This window comes from Trachemys scripta, chromosome 13, assembly GCF_013100865.1.
Source record: "Trachemys scripta elegans isolate TJP31775 chromosome 13, CAS_Tse_1.0, whole genome shotgun sequence".
In the NCBI taxonomy this organism is placed as follows: domain Eukaryota; kingdom Metazoa; phylum Chordata; order Testudines; family Emydidae; genus Trachemys; species Trachemys scripta.
This window is the reverse complement of record NC_048310.1, coordinates 506,703-530,414: the sequence shown is the minus strand read 5'-3', so window position 1 is coordinate 530,414 and position 23,712 is coordinate 506,703. Positions and strand designations below refer to the sequence as shown.

The window sequence follows — 23,712 nt, the reverse complement described above, 5'->3', positions numbered from 1 at the left end:
CTTCTTCCCCCAGCGTGGTGCATTCCGGCCCCTCCCCCTGCTCTCACCGGGCGGCAGCGTGCCACTCAGAATCGTCTCGCGCGCCGTGTTTGGCACCTGTGCCGCAGGTTGCCGACCCCTGGCTCAGGCATTGACACTCAGCAACCAGTGCCCCAGAGGTGTAGGGATTCCCCACCTCTCCTTAGGGAGGCTGAACAGCATTTCCCCAGCTGGACAATAAAGGCCTGGGAGAGGTGAGGTGGGGATAAGAGTTGGCTGCTGGGAGGAGTCAGGGATCTCCCTGGGAGTCTGACTAAGGAGGTCAGAAGGAAAGAGAGCTTGACCCAAGGGATTCACTACAGCTTGGCTGGGCTCTGGGCTGACCAGGCTGCATTATGCTTTAACCTTCTTTTCTCTGTGCTAAGAGGGGTCATCCTGTGCAGTATCTGAGGTTCTTCGAGATGGTTGTCCCTGTGGGTGCGCCACTTTAGGGGATTGTGCGCCCTGCGCTTGTAATCAGAGATTTGTAGTAGCAGTGCCTGGTTGGGTCGCACATGCGCTGTTCCCATCTCACGCCACCTCAGGCAGTTAGCTAGTGCTGTGCGATGAACCCCACACCCAGTTCCTTCTCTACTGCAGAGTATCTAGTGTGAAAGCTCTGAAGTAGAGGGGAGGAGGGTGGGCAGTGGAGCACCCACAAGGGGATACATCTCGAAGAAAAAACAGTTACTTACCTCTCGTAACTGTTGTTCTTCAAGATGTGTTCCTCATGTCCATTCCAATAGGTGTGTGTGCGACGCGTGCACAATCATCAGAAGGTTTTTCCCTTAGTGGTACCTGTCAGTGTCACGGAGTCCCTGGGTGATGCTCTGGAACTGATCCCTACAAAGCCAGTCAGGACTCTGGTGAAGTCTCCTCTCTGTGAGCAGACTGTCTTCAGGGCAAGGAGCTCACATGGCTTCCACCTTCCAGGGTCTGACCTTTGGAGCATTCAGCATCCTCTGCCCCTCCATGCGCTTCCCACAGCAAGTCCGCCCAGGCGGTGTCCTGGGGAAGCCAGAAGGTCCTGCATCCCCACTTCACATTCAGATGTGACTCTTAACCAGCCAGTAAAACAGAGGTTTATGAGATGACAGGAACATGGTCTAAAACAGAGCTTTTAGGTACAGAGAACAGGACCCCTCAGCCGGGTCCATCCTGGGGGGCAGCACGCGTACTGCAGGTGACTCGTCCATGAAAGGTGAAAGGCATCCGCGATGGAGCCTGGGCCGAGAAAAAGGGGAAAGAGCAGAACCACTGGCACTTCCTGTTGCTCCACGTCGCGAACAGGTCTATGTGGGGAGAGCTCCACCTCTGGAAAATCGAATGCGCGATGTCCAGCGTGAGGGACCATTCGTGACCATGAAAGGAGCGGCTGAGGTGATCAGCTAGCTGGTTTTGCACTCCCGGAAGGTGCGACGCCTCTAGGTGTATCGAGTGCGTGATGCAAAAATCCCACAGCTTGAGGTCTTCCTGGCACAAGGGAGAGGAACGAGCACCATCATGTCTGTTTATATAGAACATTGCTGCAGTGTTGTCCGTCAGCACCAACACCCATGCACCCTGCAGGCAGGCCTGGAACGCTTGACATACCAGACAAACTGCCCTCAGCTCCCTTACATTGATGGGCAGTGATAGTTCTGCATGGGACCATTGGCCTTGGGTTCTGATATTGCCCAGGTACCCTCCCCAATCGAGCGCCAAGGCGTCCATGACTAGGGATAGAGTAGGACATCCCGCACCGAGGCCGGGACACTGTGCACCGATGATGGCTGTGCCGCTTCCGGTGCCGGCTGTGGGCGGAGAGCCGACTCCATCAGGAGGAGCTTCAAATGATAGTCCTGCTCTCTCTTAGTCCTGGGTCTAAAGCTCCTGAAAATTAGGCACTTACCTGTCTGATGGCCCTCTCCTAAATACTTGAGACAGGCAGCGTGTGGATTGCCTGTGGGCATAGGTTTTGCACACCTCTCGCATGCCTTAAACCCCTGCGACCGAGGCATGTCCCGGTGCCTGGGGAAACTAGGGTGGGGGGGAAGCCTCCCAAAGTAAGTCCAACTAACTACGAACTATTATCTAACAAACTAACAACTAAGAAAAGGGAACCATTAGGTAGGCAATTGTGAATGCAAGAGGCTGAGATGCTCCAATGACCGTCACTGGCGGTAAGAAGGAACTGAGCAGGCGGCAGGTCAGCCATAAAGGTCCCACTCCAAGGGTCTCCACAGCCGACCCGATGGGTACCGCTAGGGGAAAAGCCTTCTGATGATCATGCACGCAGCGTGTGCACACCTATTGGAATGCACATGACAATCACTTGAAGAACCTCCGTTACTGCACAGGGTGAGGAACCCTCACTACTTCAAGGAAAATCCCTGTTAGTGCTCCACTTAAGGTGACTGTAGAGCAGTGCTTCTCAGTGGAAGGGAGGGGCTTTGGAGATGCAATTGTGGTGGATAATAAGACGGTAAGTCCAAATAGAGCATCTGATGCTGAATGCTGCTGCAATGCACACTATTGTGTGAATGTATAGGCTAACGCCCAGGTTGCTGCTTTGCAGATGTCCATAATGGGGACATTATCAAAGCAGATAGAGCTCTGGTGGAGTATGTGCTGGTTCCGGTGGGAGTTGAAGCTGTTGTTGATGAGAACAGAAGTCAATGCATCCAGAGATCCACTTAGCCAGTCTCTGTTTAGATATTGCATCTCCTTTTGAGATGGAGAGGAATAATTTTGGTGACTTTCTAAAAGTCTTTGTTCTCTTGATGCAAAAGGCTAGTGCCCTTCGGATGTTCAGGGTATGGAGTGCTGCTTCTCATTTATTCCCATGGGATTTCGGGAAGAACGATGGGAGATGAATGGGCTGATTCAGATGGAATGAGGAGGCACCTTAGGTGAGAGGTCTTAAGGCAACTTTATTTTTGAAGAATAGTGTGTATGGCGGGTGTGCCATGAGGGCCCCTAGCTCCCTCACCTATCTGGTGGACATGATGGTGACAAGGAAGGCCACCTTCATTGAAAGGTGGAGTAGTGAACATGTCTCTAGTGATTCAAATAGTGGTCTGGTGAGATCCCTTAACAAGAGACTAAAGGCCCCATGATGGCGTAGGGATTTGTATTTCAGGGTAGATGTTACAGAGGCCTTTAAGAAAATGCTTGGTGAGTGGGTGAGCAAAAATGGATAACTCATCCACCTTACGGGGGAATGCTGTGATAGCTGCGAGGTGTACTCTGATGAAGCTCATGGAGAGACCTGATTTCTTAAGTTCCAATATATAGTCCAGCACCAAAGGTAAAGCAGAGAAGACTGTCATGATTTGTTTATTTTGGCACACCGTAGTGAATCACCTCCATTTCTGTAGATATGTATGTCGCATAGTTGGTCTACAACTATTTAACAGAATGTCCCTTACTTCCTCTGAGTAGCATGGAGTAACCATGCCTTGAGGCAGTCTTGTCAGGTTTGGGTGGTGACCCTGACCCACATCTTGTAAAAGGAGATGAGGTAGAAGAGGAAGAGTGGTGGACATGCACCATCTTTAGGAGGTTAGGTAATCACATTTGCTGGGGTCACGTGGGGGCTATCAAGATGACTTTGGAATTGTTCATCTGATCTTGTGTATTATCTGTGAGAGAAGAGGGATCCGAGGGAACGTGTACAGTAGGGGTGCATCCCATTTGATAAGATAGGCATTATCCAGGGAACGGGGACCCAATCCTGCTCTGAAGCAGAACTGTGGACATTGGCGTTTTGTGTCGTCGCGAAGAGGTCTATAGTTGGGAACCCCCTCTGAATATATTCTGTAGTACTCAGGCATCCATCTCCCACTCATCTTGGAGAATTTTCTGCTTAGCGCATCTATCATGGTGTTCTGACATCCTGGTAGGTAGGAGGCTGAGATGTTGATGTTGTGACTGATGCACCAGGTCAAAAGTAGCATGGCCTCTGTGCACACGGAGTGTGAACGTGCCCCCACTTACTAGTTTATATAGAACATGCAAGCGACATTGTCTGTGAGGATCTTTATGGTTTTGTTCCTGATCATAGGTAGGAAATAGGAGCATACATTGTGAATCACCTGTAGCTCCAGTAGGTTTATATGTAGGAGGGATTTTGATGGGGACCAATGGCCTTGGACAGTGTGAGTATGCAAGGATGCCCCCCAACCTAGTAGGGAAGCCACCATAGTGATTATAATTGTTGGAGGGTTCTGTATAAAGGGGATTCCTGCACAAACATTGTTTGGTCATGTCCACCACTATAGGGAGTCTTTTACTTTGTTTGGCATCGTGAGATGTTTGCTTATGCTGTGTCTGTGTGGAACCTAGACTGTCCAGAGCCAGGCTTGCAGGCATCTCATGTGTAGACTTGCGTATTTGACAACGAACATCATTGGGGACACGCAGCCCAACAGTTGTAGGCAAGTGCTAGCCAATGTCTAAGGACTGTGTAATGTCATGGAGATCAGACTGAGTAAAGTTGTGAACCATTGGCAGGGTAGAAAGACTGTAGCCTCTGGAGAATTGAGGTAGGCGGTGATGAATTCCAGTTTCTGCACAGGTATCTGTGACACTCTATACCTTGGGGGAGCATCCTGGAACCCACATATTCTTTTTATATACCGTATATACTCGTTCATAAGCTGAATATTTTTGGTAAAAAAGTGATGCATCAAAGAGCAGGGGTCAGTTTATAAACAGGTCTACACCAAAATTTGATGATTTTAAACTCTATGGAATCATTTAATTGAATATCTAATACATTGTCGTTTTGTTTACCTGGAGCATCTGCAGGCATGGAACCCAGCCAATGGGAGCAGCGAACCGCAGCCACAGGGAGCTGAGGGGCTCCATGCCTGCAGATGCTCCAAGTAAACAAAATGTCCTGACCCGCCAGCAGCTTACTCTGATGGGCCAGGAGCCAAAGTTTGCCAAGCCCTGAAATACAGGGTCGGCTTATGAGAGGGTCATACAGTTTTTGCTATTTTTACCTAACCATCTTGGGGGGGTTGGCTTATAAACGAAGAGGCTAATGAACGAGTATATACGGTAATTGTGATCTTACATATAAAGCAGGCCTTGTAAGGTATCGGGAAAGGTTATGATCTGCTGAAAGTCATTTCTCTATCCATATATGTATATCATTAATGCATATGAAGTTATGAGAATTGTGTTGTATGGTTGTCACTAAAACATGCTGTAAATTGTGGAATCACCCAGATATTAGCTTCCCAGAGGCAACAGCAAGGAAAGTAACCAACACCAGAGCGGAGTATCAATCAACCCCATCAACAACCATTGTCCAGCAAGGGAGCTACAATGCAATGACTCACCTGCATGGGGCCACCGGATGGGAATTGCTCAACCTTGCTGGGAGACTCAGCAATGCCCCAGACATGCCTGGACTTGTGTTTTCCAAGCACATGGACTGAGGGTATAAAACAGACAGAGTGGCCATATGCTTGGCTTTTTCTCCTGCCCCCCTCCCCCCCCACCACGCTGCAAGCAACTAAGACGATGACAAGATTCCAACAGAGGAGATTGCCCCAGGTTTAAGGAGCAAACCTGTATGTTAAGGACTGAAATATCCAGTAGGGTGAGAGAAACTGCTTAATCTAGATGTTGCCCAGTCTAATAGGGTTGAGAGTTTAGACCATGTGGCTATATTTTCTTTTTTTCCCCAGTAACTAACCCTGGCTTTTTGCCTATCATTTAATATCACTTAAAATCTACCTTTTATACTCAATAAATGTGTTTGTTTATCTTTTCCAGTGCATTTGTATGAAGTGGTTGGTAAATCTGCTCAGGTTGAGCAGAGCAAGACGGTATATTCCTGGGGTACTGTGCTGGGAGTTGGGGGGATATGGCTCTGGTGCCTTTCTCTAGGTGATTCATGAGTGGCTCTGGGAGCATTCATGCAATCTAGCTAGGTGAGGGGCTCCACATGCGGTTGTGCTGAGTGATCACAGCGCCTGGAGGGGTTTGCTGCTGGTCACTAACAAGGCATTGTGAGAGACAGCCCAGGCTGGAGAGAGTTCAGGGGACACAACGGTCTCACAGTCCCAGGCTGCACCCCAGGGGGATCCATCAATATTGATTTTTGTGCATTTATTTGTAGGCCTATACGTGTGAAAAGAGCTACTGTGTTTTGAGCAACAGAGGGTCCTGTGGCACCTTTAAGACTAACAGAAGTATTGGGAGCATAAGCTTTCGTGGGTAAGAACCTCACTTCTTCAGATGCAAGTAATGGAAATTTCCAGAGGCAGGTATAAATCAGTATGGAGATAACGAGGTTAGTTCAATCAGGGAGGGTGAGGTGCTCTGCTAGCAGTTGAGGTGTGAACACCAAGGGAGGAGAAACTGCTTCTGTAGTTGGATAGCCATTCACAGTCTTTGTTTAATCCTGATCTGATGGTGTCAAATTTGCAAATGAACTGGAGCTCAGCAGTTTCTCTTTGGAGTCTGGTCCTGAAGTTTTTTTGCTGTAAGATGGCTACCTTTACATCTGCTATTGTGTGGCAAGGGAGGTTGAAGTGGTCTCCTACAGGTTTTTGTATATTGCCATTCCTGATATCTGACTTGTGTCCATTTATCCTCTTGCGTAGTGACTGTCCAGTTTGGCCAGTCATCGCAGAAGATGTGTTTTGAGTAGCTTCTGGTGCCCCTCGTCGAGTTGATGCTTTCAGTATGATCCCTTGTGTGCGGAGGGGAGATGCCACTACCGTGAAGACTTTTGAAAATACCCATGGGGCAGTGGATAGTCCAAAGGGCAATACTTTGTACTGAAAGTGGTCTGCTCCTAGAAGAAACCAGAGGAACCTCCTGTCTGAGGGATGTATTGATTTGTGAAAATATGCATCCTGGAAGTCAAGGGCTGAGAACCAGTACCCTCTTTCCAGTGCTGGAATTATGGTTGCTAATGTGACCACCCTGAAGCATTGGGTCTTCATGAATTTGTTGAGTTTTCTTAACTCAAGAATGGGCTTCCATCCTCCAGTTTTTTCTGGGTTAGGAAGTAATGTGAACAGAATCCCCTCCGTGTTGTATTGGTACTGGTTCTACTGCTCCTAGGTGTATGAGATGGTTTAATTCCTGTCGCAGAAGATGTTTATGAGAGGGATCCCTGAAGGAGGACTGGGAGGGAGGGTGGGTGTGGGGATGGAGGAGCCAATCTTGATTATCTCTAATACCCATCTGTCTGACGTGATGGTTTGTGAGGCTGGGTTAAATGGGGTCAGATGGTCTCCAAATGGATGGCAGGTAGCAGGTGTTTCCAGCACTTGAAACTGTGGGACTCTCAGACCCTTGACAAAAACTTGAAAATTGTTGTCTTGAGAGAAGTTGCTGGGATCTCGAAGGCTGGGGCAGAAGCTGTCATCATCTTGCAGGTCTCTGTTTCTGTCTTTGTGGGTCATATTGCCTGTGAGATTGTGTGTAAGGCGCAGACCAAAATCTTTGTGATGCATAGTACTTGCCCTGTTTTTTCTTGTTCATAGGTATGTATATGCTCAGGAACTTCAAGGGACTCATCAGTTTTGGCTGCAAATAGTTTAGGGTCTTCAAACAGAAGATCCTTGACCGTCAATTGTATTACTCTGGGAAAACCACAGACCTGTAGCCAGGATGCGTGTCGCATGACTACAGCTGTGGGAACAGACTGCGCCATGGTGTCTGTGGAATCCAATGAAGCTTGTAATGCTGTTCTTGCAAGCAGATGACCCTCAGAAATGATGGCCCTCAATTGTTCTCTCTTTTCTTCCAGCAGGAATTAAATAAATTGACAGTTTTGAGAAATTTGTGTTGTTGTACTTAGCCAGTAATGCCTCGTAGTTGGCAATCCTGAATTGTAAAGTCACTGATGAGTAGGCCTTACGACCGAAGAGGTCTAGTCTCTGCCCGTCCCTATCATACGGGGTGGTGCTGGAGTGGTGTTGTCTGCCCATTTATTCACTGCCTCAACCACCAGAAAGTTTTGTGTGGGATGCGAGAAAAGGAATTCCATTCCCTTAGAGGACACACAATACTTTTTGTCCAACCATTTACAGATGGGTGGGATTGTTGCCGGGGTCTGCCACATGGCTTTTGCCAGTTCCATGAGTGCATCATTAATTAGTAAAGCAATTTTGGAAGAAGTTGATGTATGCAAAATATCTAGGAACTTATGTTGGGAGTCAGCCACTTCCTCTAGTAAAACCATCCAATGAGTCCACCACTCTCTTAAAGAGCTCCTGAACTTGTTTAAAGTCATCCCCTGCAGTGAGAGATGGGGGTATGATGGTTTCATCCAGGGAAGAGGATGAGAAATTTGCTGCTGGTGCAACTTCCTGGTCTGAAAACTCCTCCACCTCCCCAACTGCCTCTTCTGGGGACTCAGAGGGTCCCGGTACCGAAGGTGAAGGGAAATGTTGTGACCTCACCTTGGGTGAACTGGGAGGTTTGTGATGTTCTGGGAGGTATGCTGACCCATGGGTTCCGGTAAGGCCACTGTGGTGGAAAAAGCAACGATGGCATCCACGGGTGCCCACACCAGCTCTGAGGTTCAGACCCTGTATGATAACCCCTTTGCTGTGATGGACCTAGTCTGGTAGATGTGTGGATGGGGGGGAAAAGAGTGGTGTGAGAAGCAGATTTCTCCTTCGTCATTGTAATCTTAATCACTCAAGAAGGGAGGGGCAGCGTGGTGAGATAGCTCGGTACCGATCGAGCTGGAATGTCAGTAACAAGAAGAGGAGATTCCGGCATTGAGGAGACTAGCAAGTCTTTATGGCGCAGGAATTGCTGCGATATTGGGAGCATTGGTGCCACTGAAGGTGTTCCGGGTGTTACCGTCGGCTATGGTATGATTGCCGGTGCTGAGGATTGCACCATATGGGTTATGCCAATAGAAGATGGCACCATGGTCTGTAGATGTCCCAAGTGTCTCGTAGTCTCCAACGGTGCCAAGGCAGAGGATTTCAATTTCCCTTTGTTGCCCTTGTCTGAGCTAGCCCGCTTAGGGCCTTTTGCTCTTGTGGTACTCGCTGTACCAGATGATCCCACTATCTTGGCTGTGGAAGGTCCCGGGGCGGTCGGTACCAACAGGGTATGCAGAGTTGGGGAATGCTATTTCTTGGGAGATTCCTGGGAAGGAGAAGTTGGAGCCTGCTTTTTAGTTGCCTTCTTGGCAGAGTGCTCTTTTGCCTGAGCCAATAAAGCGGAGTCTCCATCAGAGGCTGCAGTGGGAGACCGTTGTCCAAGGGGGTGGTGAGTCAGGCTTGCAAGGGAGAACAACTACTCTACTCTAAAGGGTCACTAACAACTGAAACAATTGCCTAATAGGAGAGATTTTTTTTTTCATAAAAAGGTAAGTAAAATAAACAAGGAAGGAAAGTTAACTATAAGCTAATAGACAACTAACTCTTAACTGAATAACTATGCTATTTAGGGTTAGGTACAGGGGTGCTGCTAAGTGCTCTGACTGAAGCCAAAGGCAGTAGAGAAGGAAAGGAGCACTGCGGTATGTAACCACCTGAGGCAGCGCGAGACAGGGACAGTGCATGTGCAACCCAACCAGGCACTGCTACTACAAATCTCCGATTACAAGTGCAGGGGTGCACAATCACCTGAAGTGGAGCACCCACAGGGACTCTCCTTGAAGAAGAACCTAAAGATTTCCTGTGCTGTGTTCCACATGACTAATAAGCCCTACTGTTTTGACAACGCTGTGAGAGTCACTGCAGATGTGAGGCGAGGTGCATTAATCCCTGAAGCGCATCCAAATCTCCAACAGGGTCTGTCTCAGTTGAACTCACTAAACTGAGCTCATGGTGTGAAGCAAGAGGGCTGCAGACCCAGAGGTCCAGGTTATGCAGGTGGTAAAGCCGCATGGCTTACCCTGGAGGAAGTGAGAGACCCTAGGGGATCTGGAACACTGAAGCAGTTCCTCCTAGAGACTGTTCCAAAGGTGGGCCATAGCAACAATCCTATCAACCCATGAGAACTTCAATCTACCATATATGGACAATTGCGTGTATAGAAACATTATAAAAACCACTAGCTGGACCTGGTCTAATTGTTATTTAAACTGTATATTATTAAGCAGAGTGAGTTCATGCATACATGCGTAGTTCTAAATCTCTCTCTTTGGAATATGGCTTAATTTGGTTATTGTGTAAAAGCAAATGTATCATTACTGTATACTTCTTTATTAACTAATATGATAGCTTCTTATCAGGAATGTGCACATGAGCCAGTAGCCAGGCAAGAGATCATCCCACGAGCTGGAATCTTTCAAAACAGGAGACTCCAAAGTCTAGATGGAATTATTGGTTACATTTCAGGATTATTCAACTCTGGAATGCCTATTTGGAACAGGGGTAATATGAAAAAATATCAGAGGATCCTGTGGCACCTTTAAGACTAAAGGAAGTATTGGAGCATAAGCTTTCGTGGGTGAATGCCCATCAGGCAGCAGAAACAGATTCAGAACCCATAGTTCATGGTAATAAGGGCCTGGCTACTGAAAAACAAGTACACAAGCTACTATATGCATGACCATTGCAAAGCTATTTAATCAACACAAATGGAGATTACTTACCTGTATCTGGAGGTTCTTTGAGATGTGTGGTCCCCCTCTGCATTCCACACAGGGGCGGCTCTAGGCACCAGCAAAGCAAGCACGTGCTTGGGACAGCCCATTTGCAGGGGCGGCAGGGATCCAGCCTGGGAGCTGAGAACCAACAGGGGGCCCTGGGAGCTGTAGTTCCTTGGTTAGCTCCCTGCCTATAGAGCCAGCCCTGGAGCAGGGAAAGAACTACATTTCCCAGCATTCCCTTGGCCACTACCAACAGGAAAGAGGGGGAAGGAGTGAGATAGCTGAGACCTCATGCTGCAGTGAATGGAGAGCTGCACTGTGAGCAGGGATACCATATGTTAACATTCAAAAAACAGGACACTCCACGGGGAGGGAGGGTAGCCCCACCCTGCCCCCATCCACTCCCTCCGACTGCCCCCCCACAGAAACCCCAACCTATCCAACCCCCCTGCACCCTGGCCCCTGATCACTCCCTCCTGGGACCCCTGCCCCTAACTGCCTCCCAGGACTCCACCCCCTATCTAAGCCTCCCTTCTCCTTGTCCCCAACTGCCCCCTGCTGAGACCGCCCCAACTTCCCCCCCTAGAACCCCACCCCCTACCTGTCCCAACAAATCCCCGGGACTCCCATGCCTATCTAACTGCTGCCTGTCCCCTGACTGCCCCCCCGAACCTCTGCCCCATTCAACCCCCCAGCCCCCTTACTGTGCCACTCAGACCAGCATGTCTGGCTCCGCGCAGCGCCAGACACACTGCTGCATACATGCTGCTGTGCTGCCCCGCGGAGCCACAGCCCCCTTCCCCCCCTCCCCCCCAGCACCTGCCTTCCAGATTTGAACACCTCAAAATTCTGGAGTGCTCAAGCTCAGTTTGGGCAGCTGTTACTTCATTTCTCCCAAATCAAATATACTGATCCACTGTAACTTGCTGTAGAAAAAGTAGGATAAAATTGAGCAAGAAATGCTTTCCAGTGGTTATTAGGACTGGAATTGCTATTTTCAACAGTCATTGCCTTTTTGGTTTGTTTGTTTAAAAGGAAGACAGTGATATTGCATTGGCAAATTCCCCATAGAAAGAAAGAGTGGAAGAAAAGAATAATAAAGACACCTCAACTTTTCCTCATTTATGAAGGACAGTCTTATAATATGCATCCAGATATCCTCCAATCACACAAGCTGAAAATTGTTCCACTTTACTGCAGTTCTGTAACCATATGGGAACCAATCCTGTCTGTGTTCTGTGCAGATCTAAAATTCATACTGAATGACCCGCCGTGGGAGCGAGTGACCAGTGACCCAGGGCTGCAGCAGAAGGGTGCAGGTGGGGGAGAGAGGCGAGAGAGAGCGCCCAGGGCTAGGGCGGCAGGAGGTGTGTGGGGGGGATGAGGGAGCCCAGAGCTGGGGCGGCAGGGGGTGTGGGTGGGTGGGGAGAGCCCAGGGCTGGGGCAGCAGGGGGGCACGGCGAGGAGCCCAGGGCTGGGACAGGGGGCAGCCAAAATGTTTTTTGCTTGGGGCTGCAAAAAACCTAGAGCCGGCCCTGATTCCACACATGGGATATACATGAGCACCATGCACCTGAGGTCAGAATTTTTTTTAGCAAGCCATGTCTGTTGGTAGACACAGGCGCCGTAGCTCTCTTTGAGCTCTGAACCGAGGATATAAGGGACACTGTGGACAGAGACCTCTCCAGTTCCTCCTCTTGCCACAAATCCAGATAATCCTCAGTAGAGGGGCTGGAGCATGAGCAGTGGAATACAGATCGGGACCACACATCTTCCAGCACATTCAGTTACAGGTAAGGTAATCACCATTTTTTATTTGAGTGGTGGTCCCTATATGTATTTCACAGGTAGGAGATTAACAAACAGTGGTCAAACAGGAAGTGGATGCGAGCACACAAAAGTGGTAGCTGACTGTAATACTACTGTCCCCACAGTTGGATCTGCAGCAGAAGACTGGACCAAAGCATAATGCTTTATGCAAGGATCTCCAGGTGGCTGCCCTACGTATCTCTAGTACAGGCACGTCTCTCAGAGATGTGGCAGAGGTTGCTTGTGCTCTGGTGGAACGAGCCCTCATCCCTCCGGGGAAGGGGTGGGAAATGTGAGCTAGCTGGCAGCAAAGGCTAATATAACCAGAAATCCATTTTGAAAGTCTCTACTCAGATATAGCTTGACCCTTGATCTCTCTGCTATGGTTTGGAGCATGAGGAGAGTTACGAGGAGAGCTACGGCACATATGCAGACTAATGGACACTGCTTGCTAAAAAATCCTGAACTCAAGTGCATAGTGTGTGCGCATATCCCACATGTGGAATTTACATAAGGACCATCACTAGAAGAAGTAAAAATTAATGAATTAATTGCAGTAAATAATATGAAGGCAAGAGAAAACAGGGTTCACAGAAATATGTTTATGAATGTATCTATGACATAACTGGAATATGTTTTATGCTACATGTGCCATGTAACATATCTCTGTAAAGGTTATGATCTACTGAATCTATTCATCCCATTTGTATGCACGTATCATTTTTGTGTTTGAAGTTATGAATATTGGCTGTGTACTTGCTTGATTTCTAAGTAGCCTTAGTAAAGCATTTGGTCAGCTTCTTGAGAAAGGAATGTGCAAGTTAAGTGCCCAATTAAGAAACACTTAATGGACAATGGATCTTGGAAGGCTTCAATCCACATAAGAAGTCTACCTGAGGACATTCAAGGTAGCACGTGAACAATGCTACCTGCAAGTTCTGAGTCATGCATGGACATGTGACTTGACCGTGTGACTCCAAATCTCCATTTTGTAGCTGGATTCTACACAGGGGGAGGGAGGGGTGTCCACCCACAAGAGAAAGTCTATTTAAACCTCAGGGAGACCCCTCCATTTTTCTTCTTTAGCCTCTCCACCCCCAAAGGATACCTGAAAGAAACTGGGACAAAGGACAGTAACTACCGGGGGTGTGAGTGATTGCTGGGCCCAGACTAGAAGGAGGCTAGTCTGTAAAAGAGGCTTATTGGAACATCTCTGAGGGTGAGATTTTATCTGTATTCAGCTTCTTACTGTATTAGGCATAGGCTTGCGTGCTTTATTTTATTTTGCTTGGTAATTCGCTTTGTTCTGTTACTACTTGGAATCACTTAAATCCTACTTTTTGTATTTAATAAAATCACTTTTTACTTATTAATTAACCCAGAGTATGTATTAATATCTGGGGGGGGGGGGGGCGCGCAAACAGATGTGAATATCTCTTTATCAGTTATAGCGGGGGAACAATTTATGAGTTTACCCTGTATAAGCTTTATACAGGGTAAACCGGATTTATTTGGGGTTTGGACCCATTGGGAGTTGAGCATCTGAGTATTAAAGGCAGGAACACTTCTTAAGATGCTTTCAGTTAAGCTTGCAGTTTGTGGGACGTGGTTCAAACCTGTGTCTGTGTTTGTGGCCGGCAAGCGTGTCTGGCACAACCAGGCAGGAGTCCCAAGCTAGCAGGGGCAGAAGTAGTCTTGGCACATCAGTTGACAGCTCCAAGGGGGTTTCTGTGATCCAACCTGTCACAACTACCATAACCAACTCATTAGGCAACAGGGGGGGAGGGATAGCTCAGTGGTTTGAGCATTGGCCTGCTAAACCCAGGGCTGTGAGTTCAATCCTTAAGGGGGCCACTTGGGGATCTGGGGCAAAATCAGTACATGGTCCTGCTAGTGAAGGCAGGGGGCTGGACTTGATGACCTTTCAAGGTCCCTTCCAGTTCTAGGAGATGGGATATCTCCATAAATTATTATTATTATTTAAAAAAGGAAATTGCCTGACCTTATTAGCAATAAACAGCTAAATGGTATTGTCCTCAGTGTATAACAAAAATAGCTGTAAACTGGCAATGTGTTAAACTGTGTAGATAGTTCCCCTTTAGTACCATTTGTAATCCATTGTGAGGAGAGATTAAAAAGATTGGGACTTTTCAGCCTGGAAAAGAGATGACTCAGGCGGGGACATGACAGAGATCTAAAAAAAATCATAAATGGTGTGGAGAAAGTGAATAAGGAAGTATTATTTACTCTTTTACATAACCCAAGAACCAGGGGTCACCCAATGAAATTAATAGGTAGCAGGTTTAAAATAAAACAAAAGTAAGTACTTCTTTACATAGCGCACAGTCCACCTGTGGAACTTGTTGCCAGGGGATGTTGTGAAGGCCAAAACTACAAGAAGAGTTCAAAAGGAATTCACTAAATTCATGGAGGATCTGTCCATCAGTGGCTATTACCCAAGATGGTCAGGGATGCAATCCCATGCTGTGTGTGGCCCTACGCCTCTGACTGCCAGATGCCGGGAGTGAATGACAGGGGAGGATCACTCAATGATTGCCTGTTCTGTGCATTCCCTCTGAAGCACCTGGCATTGACCACAGCTGGAAGACAGGATACTGGGCTAGACAGACCATTGGTCTGACTCAGTATGGCTGTTCTTATGTAATCTGGGGTCAGTGACACAATATAACTAATCAAGGCACATGTTATTCAAAACAATCTTTCTCAGTGTCTGATTCCATGTATACCAATACTGGTTCCTGATACAGCAATATTTAATAAATCAGCTACTGTCCATTAGGGGGTTATCTGAAAGACAGCATGTACAAGAAACAACAGGCTGTACCTCAACTACTGGTGCATCACACAGCAATGCAAACCTGAAGAGCACTGCACAGGTTTGTCGTGCCAGGAACATTTTTAACATTGCAAAATCAGGTGTGTGGCCACGATTGCTCAAGCCAGTACAATGGGACACAGAAGCTAGCCACTCCTGCCTGGTGAAGCTTTCCAGATGGTGACAACAAGCAGTAAGGGTGACCTATAATATGGATGGACAGTAGCATGTAGTAATTAATACACTGAATTTATATATGGAGGCCTCATTTATAACGTTACTACTCCAAATTTCTGGTTTATTCCTCATGTACATAGCACTGTGGGACACACTATGATACTGTCTATCCCAGTTTTTCAAAATGAATCTATTATCCAAAGTGAGCCCCAATACCAAGATAAAGTTTAAACTTACCAACCAGTTTTTTAAACATGTAAATTAATCCACTCAGTTTAAATTTAAAATCATTACTAGACAGAAAACACACACACATTATTCATATTAGCCACGACATGCACAAGGCAGAACAAACCTTGAATGACCTTATCCATGATGGGGATCTTGAAATACTGATTTCCCACACCTGGATGGTCTATATCTTTACTATAATTCTGGTCTCCTATGCTAAGTGTCCTATAACATCTTGCATTAGCTGAAATAAGCTTTGGCTTAAATAGTTATGAAAGTTGTCAGGATCATGACCTATGATTATTTTACCATAGCAACAGGTAAGGCGTTATACTGACAAACCAGTACCTGGAATATGAGTATCCAAACAAAGAGAAGGGAAGGAACAGAGCAACAAGATAAGAAACTGGGTTGAACTGATGGCATGGATTTTAGTGTCACGTAAAGAGATGTTTAATGTGTAAAATCATCCTATAAATACTATCAGCTGAAATGCATAACTTTGGGAGTGGACCATCTGTGTAAGGTGAACGTAACAACACTGCATGAGATGGCTTCCAGAGACCACAATCATAATGACTCTTTTTTTCCCCATAGTATATTCTTATTGGCTTTAGCAGTAAACCTGACAGAAAATGGTTCTTTGGTCTTCTGAATATATTTCATAACAAGTCAAAGTGAGTTAAAGCAACTGACTATGCAATTTATCAACTACCATTAGGTCAAGTAGCAGGGGCTTGTGATTGTTACTGATGGCTTGGGATGATGGCTGTAGCAACCTAGGAGCCTTAGTCATGGACCAGGACCCCAATGTACTAGGTGTTGTACAAGGACAGAAAAAAACAGATGGCCCTTGGCACAAGGCGCTTACATTCCAAGTATCAGACAAGAGACTATAGATGGACAGACAGACTAACGGGAGTACAAGGAAACAATGAAATGGTATTGGTCAGCATGATAGGATGTGCTCTCAGTGTCCTCTGTCATGTTTTTGTAGGCATCACTACAAAAGAGTTTTGAGAAGGGATCTGACGGTGAATAACGAGGTAGCTTTGAGGGTTTTTATAGGGAGGGCCTTCCAAGCCTGAGGGGCAGCATGGGAGAAAGCATAAAGGCACTTGTTTGAATATCGAACAGGTGGGCAGTGGAGGCTGGCATCATGCACCCATGTGTCGACAACTTGATAGCAAATGAGATAGGACAGGGAGGATGAGGATTGACCAGGAAGGCCCTGACAGTGAACACAAGCAGCGACGGAGAAGGGTGTGCCAGTGAAGGGATGCACAGAGAGGGACGCCAGAGCCAAAGCAACAGGCTAGGACAGCAGGATAATGTCGCACTATAGTTGCTTTAGCACTGAAAGGAGTCTGCGAATATTATCTCTGCCCTGGTTACCAATCAGTAACCATTTCTTTGCTCCCTAAGCAGACTCTTGGACAGCACTTTGCCCACACCCAGGACTCAGAGAAATGGCTGCAGTCCATAGGAACACAGATGTCATGGTGTCCACCTAACATCAGAGAAGCTGTTCCAAAAAGTCTCATTACATTCAATGTGTTAAATGAGAGAAAATGCAAACAGTGCAGCATCAGCTACTCTGTGCCATGGGACACACTGTGCAGCCTGGAGACTTAGTGTTACTGCTCCATGGAGACCAAGACATGGGGGACAGGAAGAGGTCCCTCATTTGATCTGTTCTGGGCTAGAACCCAGCTCAGAGATGGGGGAGTCATCCAGGTGAGGGCTTTGGCTTACGGGAGGCAGCTGCTCCCCCTGGCAGCAATGCCTTCCTGTTTCTGTGAGGGTCTCAGTTCTGGTACTGATGCTAGAAAGGCATAAGGAACAAATCAAGTTCATTCCCTATCCCCAGCACCAGACATCCATGGCCTGCCAGAACAGCAGGTCCAAACCCCCACAGTGACCTTGCCAAAGCACAGAGAAAACTCAAAATGGTGGATTGAAAATCAGCACTCTAATTGTGAGCTAAAGGAATACTGTGAGACAGCCTGAGTGATCAGATTTGTTAACCAAAATGTAGTAGGAAGAGAGCCTGAGACATAAGCCCTTGGATTAGAGGCCTGGTATGAGGCAGGATCCGCTCACAGAATGTGGCAAAACAGGGCTGATATTGCAGAAATACACATTCCTAAGAAGTGCTAAGCACAGAGTACTTACACAAACACATCCCGATATTAAGTGGTAGCAGATCATCCTGATATCAAGGATGGTACAAAAACATTCCCCAAGGATAACAGGAACAAACTAACCCCTCCTAAAAGATAAGGTCAGGATGACAGTACATAATAGAGATGTTTTGATCGAACCAACATGAGCAAGGTGATGGGTGATAACTAGTCACATCAAGGGGCAGTAACCATGTCAGAGGCAGTACTAACTTGTTTGTATCGGGATATAAAGATGTATCCCAGAGGGAGTATCTTTGACTAGCTGAAGGGGGAATGGAAAGTCCTGCCATTCACTGAATTGCATCCCTTAACACGGGCATACATGTCTTAGTATTGTGAAAAAAAAAGAACTGGGGGGGGCCTTCTTTATGCCAGCCAAAGTAACACTGAAGGCCCAAAATCAGGCCCTCTGACAGAGGCTCGCTATACTGACTGCCCTTATAGAAGGCAGTACAGGCCAGGGCCTGAACAAGACTAAGCTGTACAATTCCCTGCCAAATTCGGTCAAGAATTATGACCAGAGGAGGGAGAGGGAGGGAGCAATGCGGAAGGCCTCAGCAACATAATAACCGCTTGTTTATGAAATATAATAACCACTTACATGAAGAAATTGCTTCTAGTAAAGGCCAACTTCTCCTGTAGTTCCAGCTAACTGTCAAACTATCCAATCATATATCTTTGGGTGTCCTGTGATAAGCCCCTATGCCCTTAACCGTAAAACCCTGGAAAATAATATGTACCTTGACGAGAAAAAACATCCCAACTGGTGCCAAGTACCACCCATGGCGGAAACCACCAAGAAACCCCCCACCCAATATGCACCCAATTCTCGTAAAATAATTAGTAAGGTATCAGGAAAAGGGGACAGACCCCAACTCTTATTACTCGGAAATGACATATTATTTGTACTATGCTTGTGGTTTGAAGGAATAAAAGCAGCCTGCGTAATGTACTAGGTGTGGTAGTTTTTGGACTGCTACCCCAACGCGTTGGTATGTATTGCAATAAACTGGCCTCAGGCTTGAGTCTGTGAACTAAAATCAATGCGTGGGTGATTTTTTCCACGACAGTATCTTCGTAGAGTCTGCCAGGTGCTATTACAGTGCTTTGTCGACAATAAACCTGGCCGGGTGCCTTCGCACCTTAACGGATCTTGTGGTCATTGGGCGGTTTGCTTGAGGTCTGCTGCGCCAGCTGTCTGCGCAGAGCTGGGACAGCACACAGGAAGAACACACACGCAGCCAAACATCTAACCACACAAAGTACACTGCATTCATTCTCCAGCTATATTAGAAAAATCACCACCAAGATTTCCATACAGATTTGCACAATGACCCCAGCTCTTGGTCATGTCATCACCTCCTCCTGCCAGAATCAGAGAGTGGCCCACACAGCAGCTCCCCAGTGGCAGAGCATGACAAAAAGCTGCAGAAAGTTCTTCTCTCCCAGTGTCTTGTCCACAGGGTACAGAGCCAGCCCTGTGCATGTGGAATAGGCTGCCATCTCCCCAGGTGCTTCTACCAGATGATGGAGGGCCCTGTGGTACCAGAGGAGGACGGGGCCTGAGCCAGGTTTATCTGTAAGAGGGAGGGAAACAAGTCTCAGAGGAGAATGTAAAGGGAAGGTGGAGAAGGCAGAGAGGGCTCTGCGATTCTCATACTATGAGCTAACGAAGGTCTGTGAAGTACCCAGAATGCAGATTGCATGGTAGTTATGTTTCAAGTACATCTGACTACAGGTGCAAGACACAAAGCACAACAATCAACAACAGAACTGAAATCTTCACAAGTACTCCTGAAGAGCCTCTCAGTTGCCAACAGATCTTCACCGCTCAATACACACACAGAAAAGCCAAAGAGAGTAGATGGGTCTTATACCATGGACTGAACATCACTAAATCCAGACTAAAGTTTTGGGGACAGGGAGAATGTTCCAAAGTCCAGGAGCTCCTCCCCACCTCCTCCTATTTAGCTTCAGAACTGTGCATGATCTCAGATGCTGCAGTGTCCATGGGGAGAGAGGTGCCTCTTGAGACCTAAACCATGAAAAACCTTCCCATGGAGGGCAACTGGGACCAGTGCAGGCTCTGGAGCACAGGCAGAACTGTGCTCTGTGGGGAACACTGTTTAAGTAGCTGCAGTTATTGCTGGAGATGCTTTACCCCAACCTCCTCAACAATCTTGCCCCAACAGGGGAGATTTGGGACATGGCTAGGCAGACTGTCTGTGCCAAGGGATGGTTTCTGCAGCAGGGTCTAACTTACTGAGAGAAGCCAGCTTCTTGCCCTCTCTTAGGAGATGACAACAGTGACATCAACACCTCTCCACTGGCTCTCACCAGCCAGGTGGGACATGGCTCTCACCCACTGCCTGTACATCCATTAGATATGCATTTGTTTGATTAAGTTATTGGGCCCAATACAGAAGAAGCTGCATAAAATTCTCTGACCTCTTCTGTACAGGAGGTCATCCTAGATGATCTAATAGTCCCTTCTGGCCTTACAATCTATGAATCCCCAGCACCGCAGCTAGCATCATAGGCTGACACTCTCTAAGGTGCCACAAGGACTCCTTGTTGTTTTTGCTGATACAGACTAACACGGCTACCACTCTGAATCAAGCAGAGAAGACTGTCCCCATCACTCCTCGAGAACCAGCTGTGCCCCTGTGGAGGCAACGAACATTGGCCTGAGCTGCTGTTAATTCAGTCTTACCCTCTGAGTCTCCAGCTCCCAAAAGTCTCAGGAACCCTGGATTTCAGGTTCACACACTTGCATTCATTAGAGGAGACAGTGGCCACTTCACTGTCCTTGTTCAAAGGCTTTGCTTCCAGAATCTTGCCTTTTCTCCAGCACTGATTTTTTCCTCTATGCCTCCCTCCAATCCTGCCACTCTGCTGCAGCTCTTGACCCCTGGAACAGCCTTCCTGTCTGGCCATCTTGTATCAGAGGTCACCCCCACCCCAGTGCTCTCTCTGCCCTCCCCGTGCCCTCTCTAATCCATCCCACATACTACAGCTACAATACCCTCCCTCTCCTGCTGCTTAGACTATGTCAGCCTTGCTCAAACCCCATCATTGGCTGCTCTTTCCTCCCACATCAAGTCCCAGCTCTTCTACCTCACCTGCACAGCTCTGCCCCCGGCTTTTCTCTCTCCTCACTATCCCTGCTACACCCCAATGCTACCTGCTCAGTGTCTCCCCACTGGCACTATCTGCTCCTCAGACCCACAAGCTGTACACGCAGCTGAACAAAGCAGAGCACAGATTAACTTGCTGTAACCCTCATTTTCTCCTACTCCCCATGCCCAGCTGTTGTCATATGTTGTGGCCTTTAACAGGCTAATCTCCTCAGGGCAGGACATGGTTATTGCCTTTGAAGCACTCTGCTCACCCCAGGGCCACTGAAACAAAAGCCTATGCTGAAAATGCAGCTTTCCTCCCCTCCCCGATCTCCCTATGGTGCAGGCTCCCAGAAGCCCCTCTAGCTTCTGCTGGCAGCTGCTCTCCCATTTTACCCTCCACTCCCAAATCTGTATAGGTGCTGGTCCAGGGGGGCTCTCCAAGCAGCCACAGGTCCAATGAGATGAAATGGTTCCTCTGTTCCTCTGACTTCCCTAGGGAAGCTGCATCTACCACCTGCCCCGCTGCAGAGGCCCCGCTCTTACCATGTCACTCTTGCTGTGGGCCCCGCTGCCTTCAGTGCTGGGGCTTCAGCTCGGCATAGGAGCCATTTGAGGCGTGGGAAGAAAACTGCAGGGCAAAGCAGAGGCACAATGTCAGGTGATCAATGGCAGCCCCCCCCCCCCCCCAATCACACACACACACAACCCCCTCTGCCATCCCACACTGGGGACCTCCCCACCAAACCCCTGCAGAGCCCTGTGCTATTCATGCCCAGAGGCTCTCACACCATCTGCTCTCCAGGAGTGAGGAAGCCTGAAACCTTGTAGTTCCCAGTGAATATATCCTTGATCCAGAGGCCACATAACCACAGGGCATGGAAAACGAGAAGCCTGGAAAACCTGCATCAGGGAGGAGACCACTGCCTTCCACTTGCAGGGAGCCCTCTTCCCCACTTGGTCCCCAGTCAAAGAGCTTCTAACTCACCTACAGACACTCTGGACAGACAGTGTTTGCTGCGGTGGCCAATGGATACAGGGTGGATGGACAGAACCCGCCAGCCTTCTTACCTGCTGGATTTCCCGCATTGCCAATCGTATGGAGGGGTAGAGGCGAGGAATGGCCCGTCTGGCCACCCCAGCCTCACATGGGCTCGGCTCCGCCCCCTCCTCGCCTGGGCTCAGCTGCTGCTCTTGGCATTTCTTTGATTTCATGAACCGCCTGTGCTTGAGAACAGCAGTTGCTCCTGCATGCTGGATGGGGCTGACAGCAGGTGCCCCATTAAGATCAGCCTGTTCTTTTTGAGGCTGCTTCTCCCCATCTGCTGGGCATGGGGCCAGGGTGTGGAATTTCAACTCCTCATAATCAGAGTCCCCATCACCTTTCTGAAGGAAAAAGGGCAGAGTTCAGAAGACACGGAGATCCACAGCTAGCTGCAGGAGTCTCCAAGTCAGCAGCCAGAAGTAAAATGCCCAGTTGCAGCAGTCCCCAGGAGTGCCCAGCTATGGGAGTGCCCCTGCCTCCAGAACATCAATGAGGGGCTTGGGATGCAATGCAGCTGTGAGAGCTGCTCCCCAGGATGGTAACTGGGGGGCAGGGACATAATGCGCAGCTCGTAGAGATGCCCTGGGATGGCCAAGGATGCAATGGGAGCATCCCTCTTCCCCACCAAAATACTAACCTGTATTACTGTGCCTAGCTTAGTGGTTCTCAACCTATTTACCATTATGGGCCACAGACGCAGCTCTCTATGTTTTGTGTGGGCCGCAGCCACACAATATATATACTACCTGTATGGCCTTGAGGATATCATGTGGGCCGCAGCTGTTCTGCTGACTGGGCCGTGGATCGAGAACCACTGGCCTAGCTGCTAGAGCTCCCTAGTGAATAAAGGTAGGAGGGGTCTGGGCTGCCTGACCAGTTGGTAAAGTACTGGACATTTCCTATGGGAACACAAAGCAATACTACCATCCGGACAATTCCATTAGCTCAGTGGGCACAGTCTGAGTCCTCCCACCCTTTGCCCATAAGGCACAACTGGAGTCCACAACACCCACCTGCTCACAGGTCACAGTCAACGTCTCCATGAAGGGCTGGATTCCCACCGTTCGATGGTATTGGACCAGCGCGGTGAGCGAGGTGTGAGCTCGGTCCTCCCCCAGGATCACGTAGCGTGCATTGGGCTGCATCTCAATCATGTAATGTCTGCAGCGGCTCTCACCCCTACAGAACCAGACAGACTCACTGCTCTGGGCCCCAGAACCTCTCCAGGCCTTTCTTAGCAGCAGCATCTGCATTAGAGATGTGTCTAGAAGCCCGAGCTGAGATCAAGGCCCTACTGCGCTGGGTGCTGCCTAGATACTAGTGAGAGATTGTCCCTGCCCTGGATTTACACTAAATAAACCAATGCTGGGAGGGTAAACAGAGGCACAGAAAGGGGAAGTGACTTCCCCAAGGTCACAGCAGGGAGGTGACAGAGCCAGGAACAGACTCCAGGTCTCCCAACTCTCAGTCCACAGCATGAGATATGGTAACACACATTTTGATTAAAAAACCCCAGAATGGTACAAAATCAACAGGGCACACATTAAATGTATTAAAAACTGGCTGACAGGTCTCAGAATGTATCTGTAAACAAGGGAAATCTGAGACTTGGAAGAAGAAAGATGTGTAGGAAGGAAAGGGAAGGGAAGCCAAGGTAAGAGAGACAGTCAGTTTTCTCTTGGACATAATTGGCAAGAACCTGAGTAGAGAGAGAAGCAGAG

General features: G+C 48.1%; 1 protein-coding gene across 1 annotated transcript in view; it reads right to left on the bottom strand.

The window, feature by feature from the left end:
• Nucleotides 1–19,015: 19,015 nt before the first annotated feature.
• Nucleotides 19,016–23,712, bottom strand: part of LOC117886627 (myosin-IIIb-like) — a 115,119-nt gene continuing 110,422 nt past the window's right edge. The window contains exons 27-30 of the mRNA XM_034788617.1: nt 23,005–23,170; nt 22,018–22,332; nt 21,493–21,577; nt 19,016–19,404 (exon numbers count right to left, since the gene is read on the bottom strand). Coding sequence (XP_034644508.1) covers nt 21,524–21,577; nt 22,018–22,332; nt 23,005–23,170 — 535 coding nt within the window. The 3' untranslated portion in view covers nt 19,016–19,404; nt 21,493–21,523. The remainder of the gene's footprint in view (nt 19,405–21,492; nt 21,578–22,017; nt 22,333–23,004; nt 23,171–23,712) is intronic.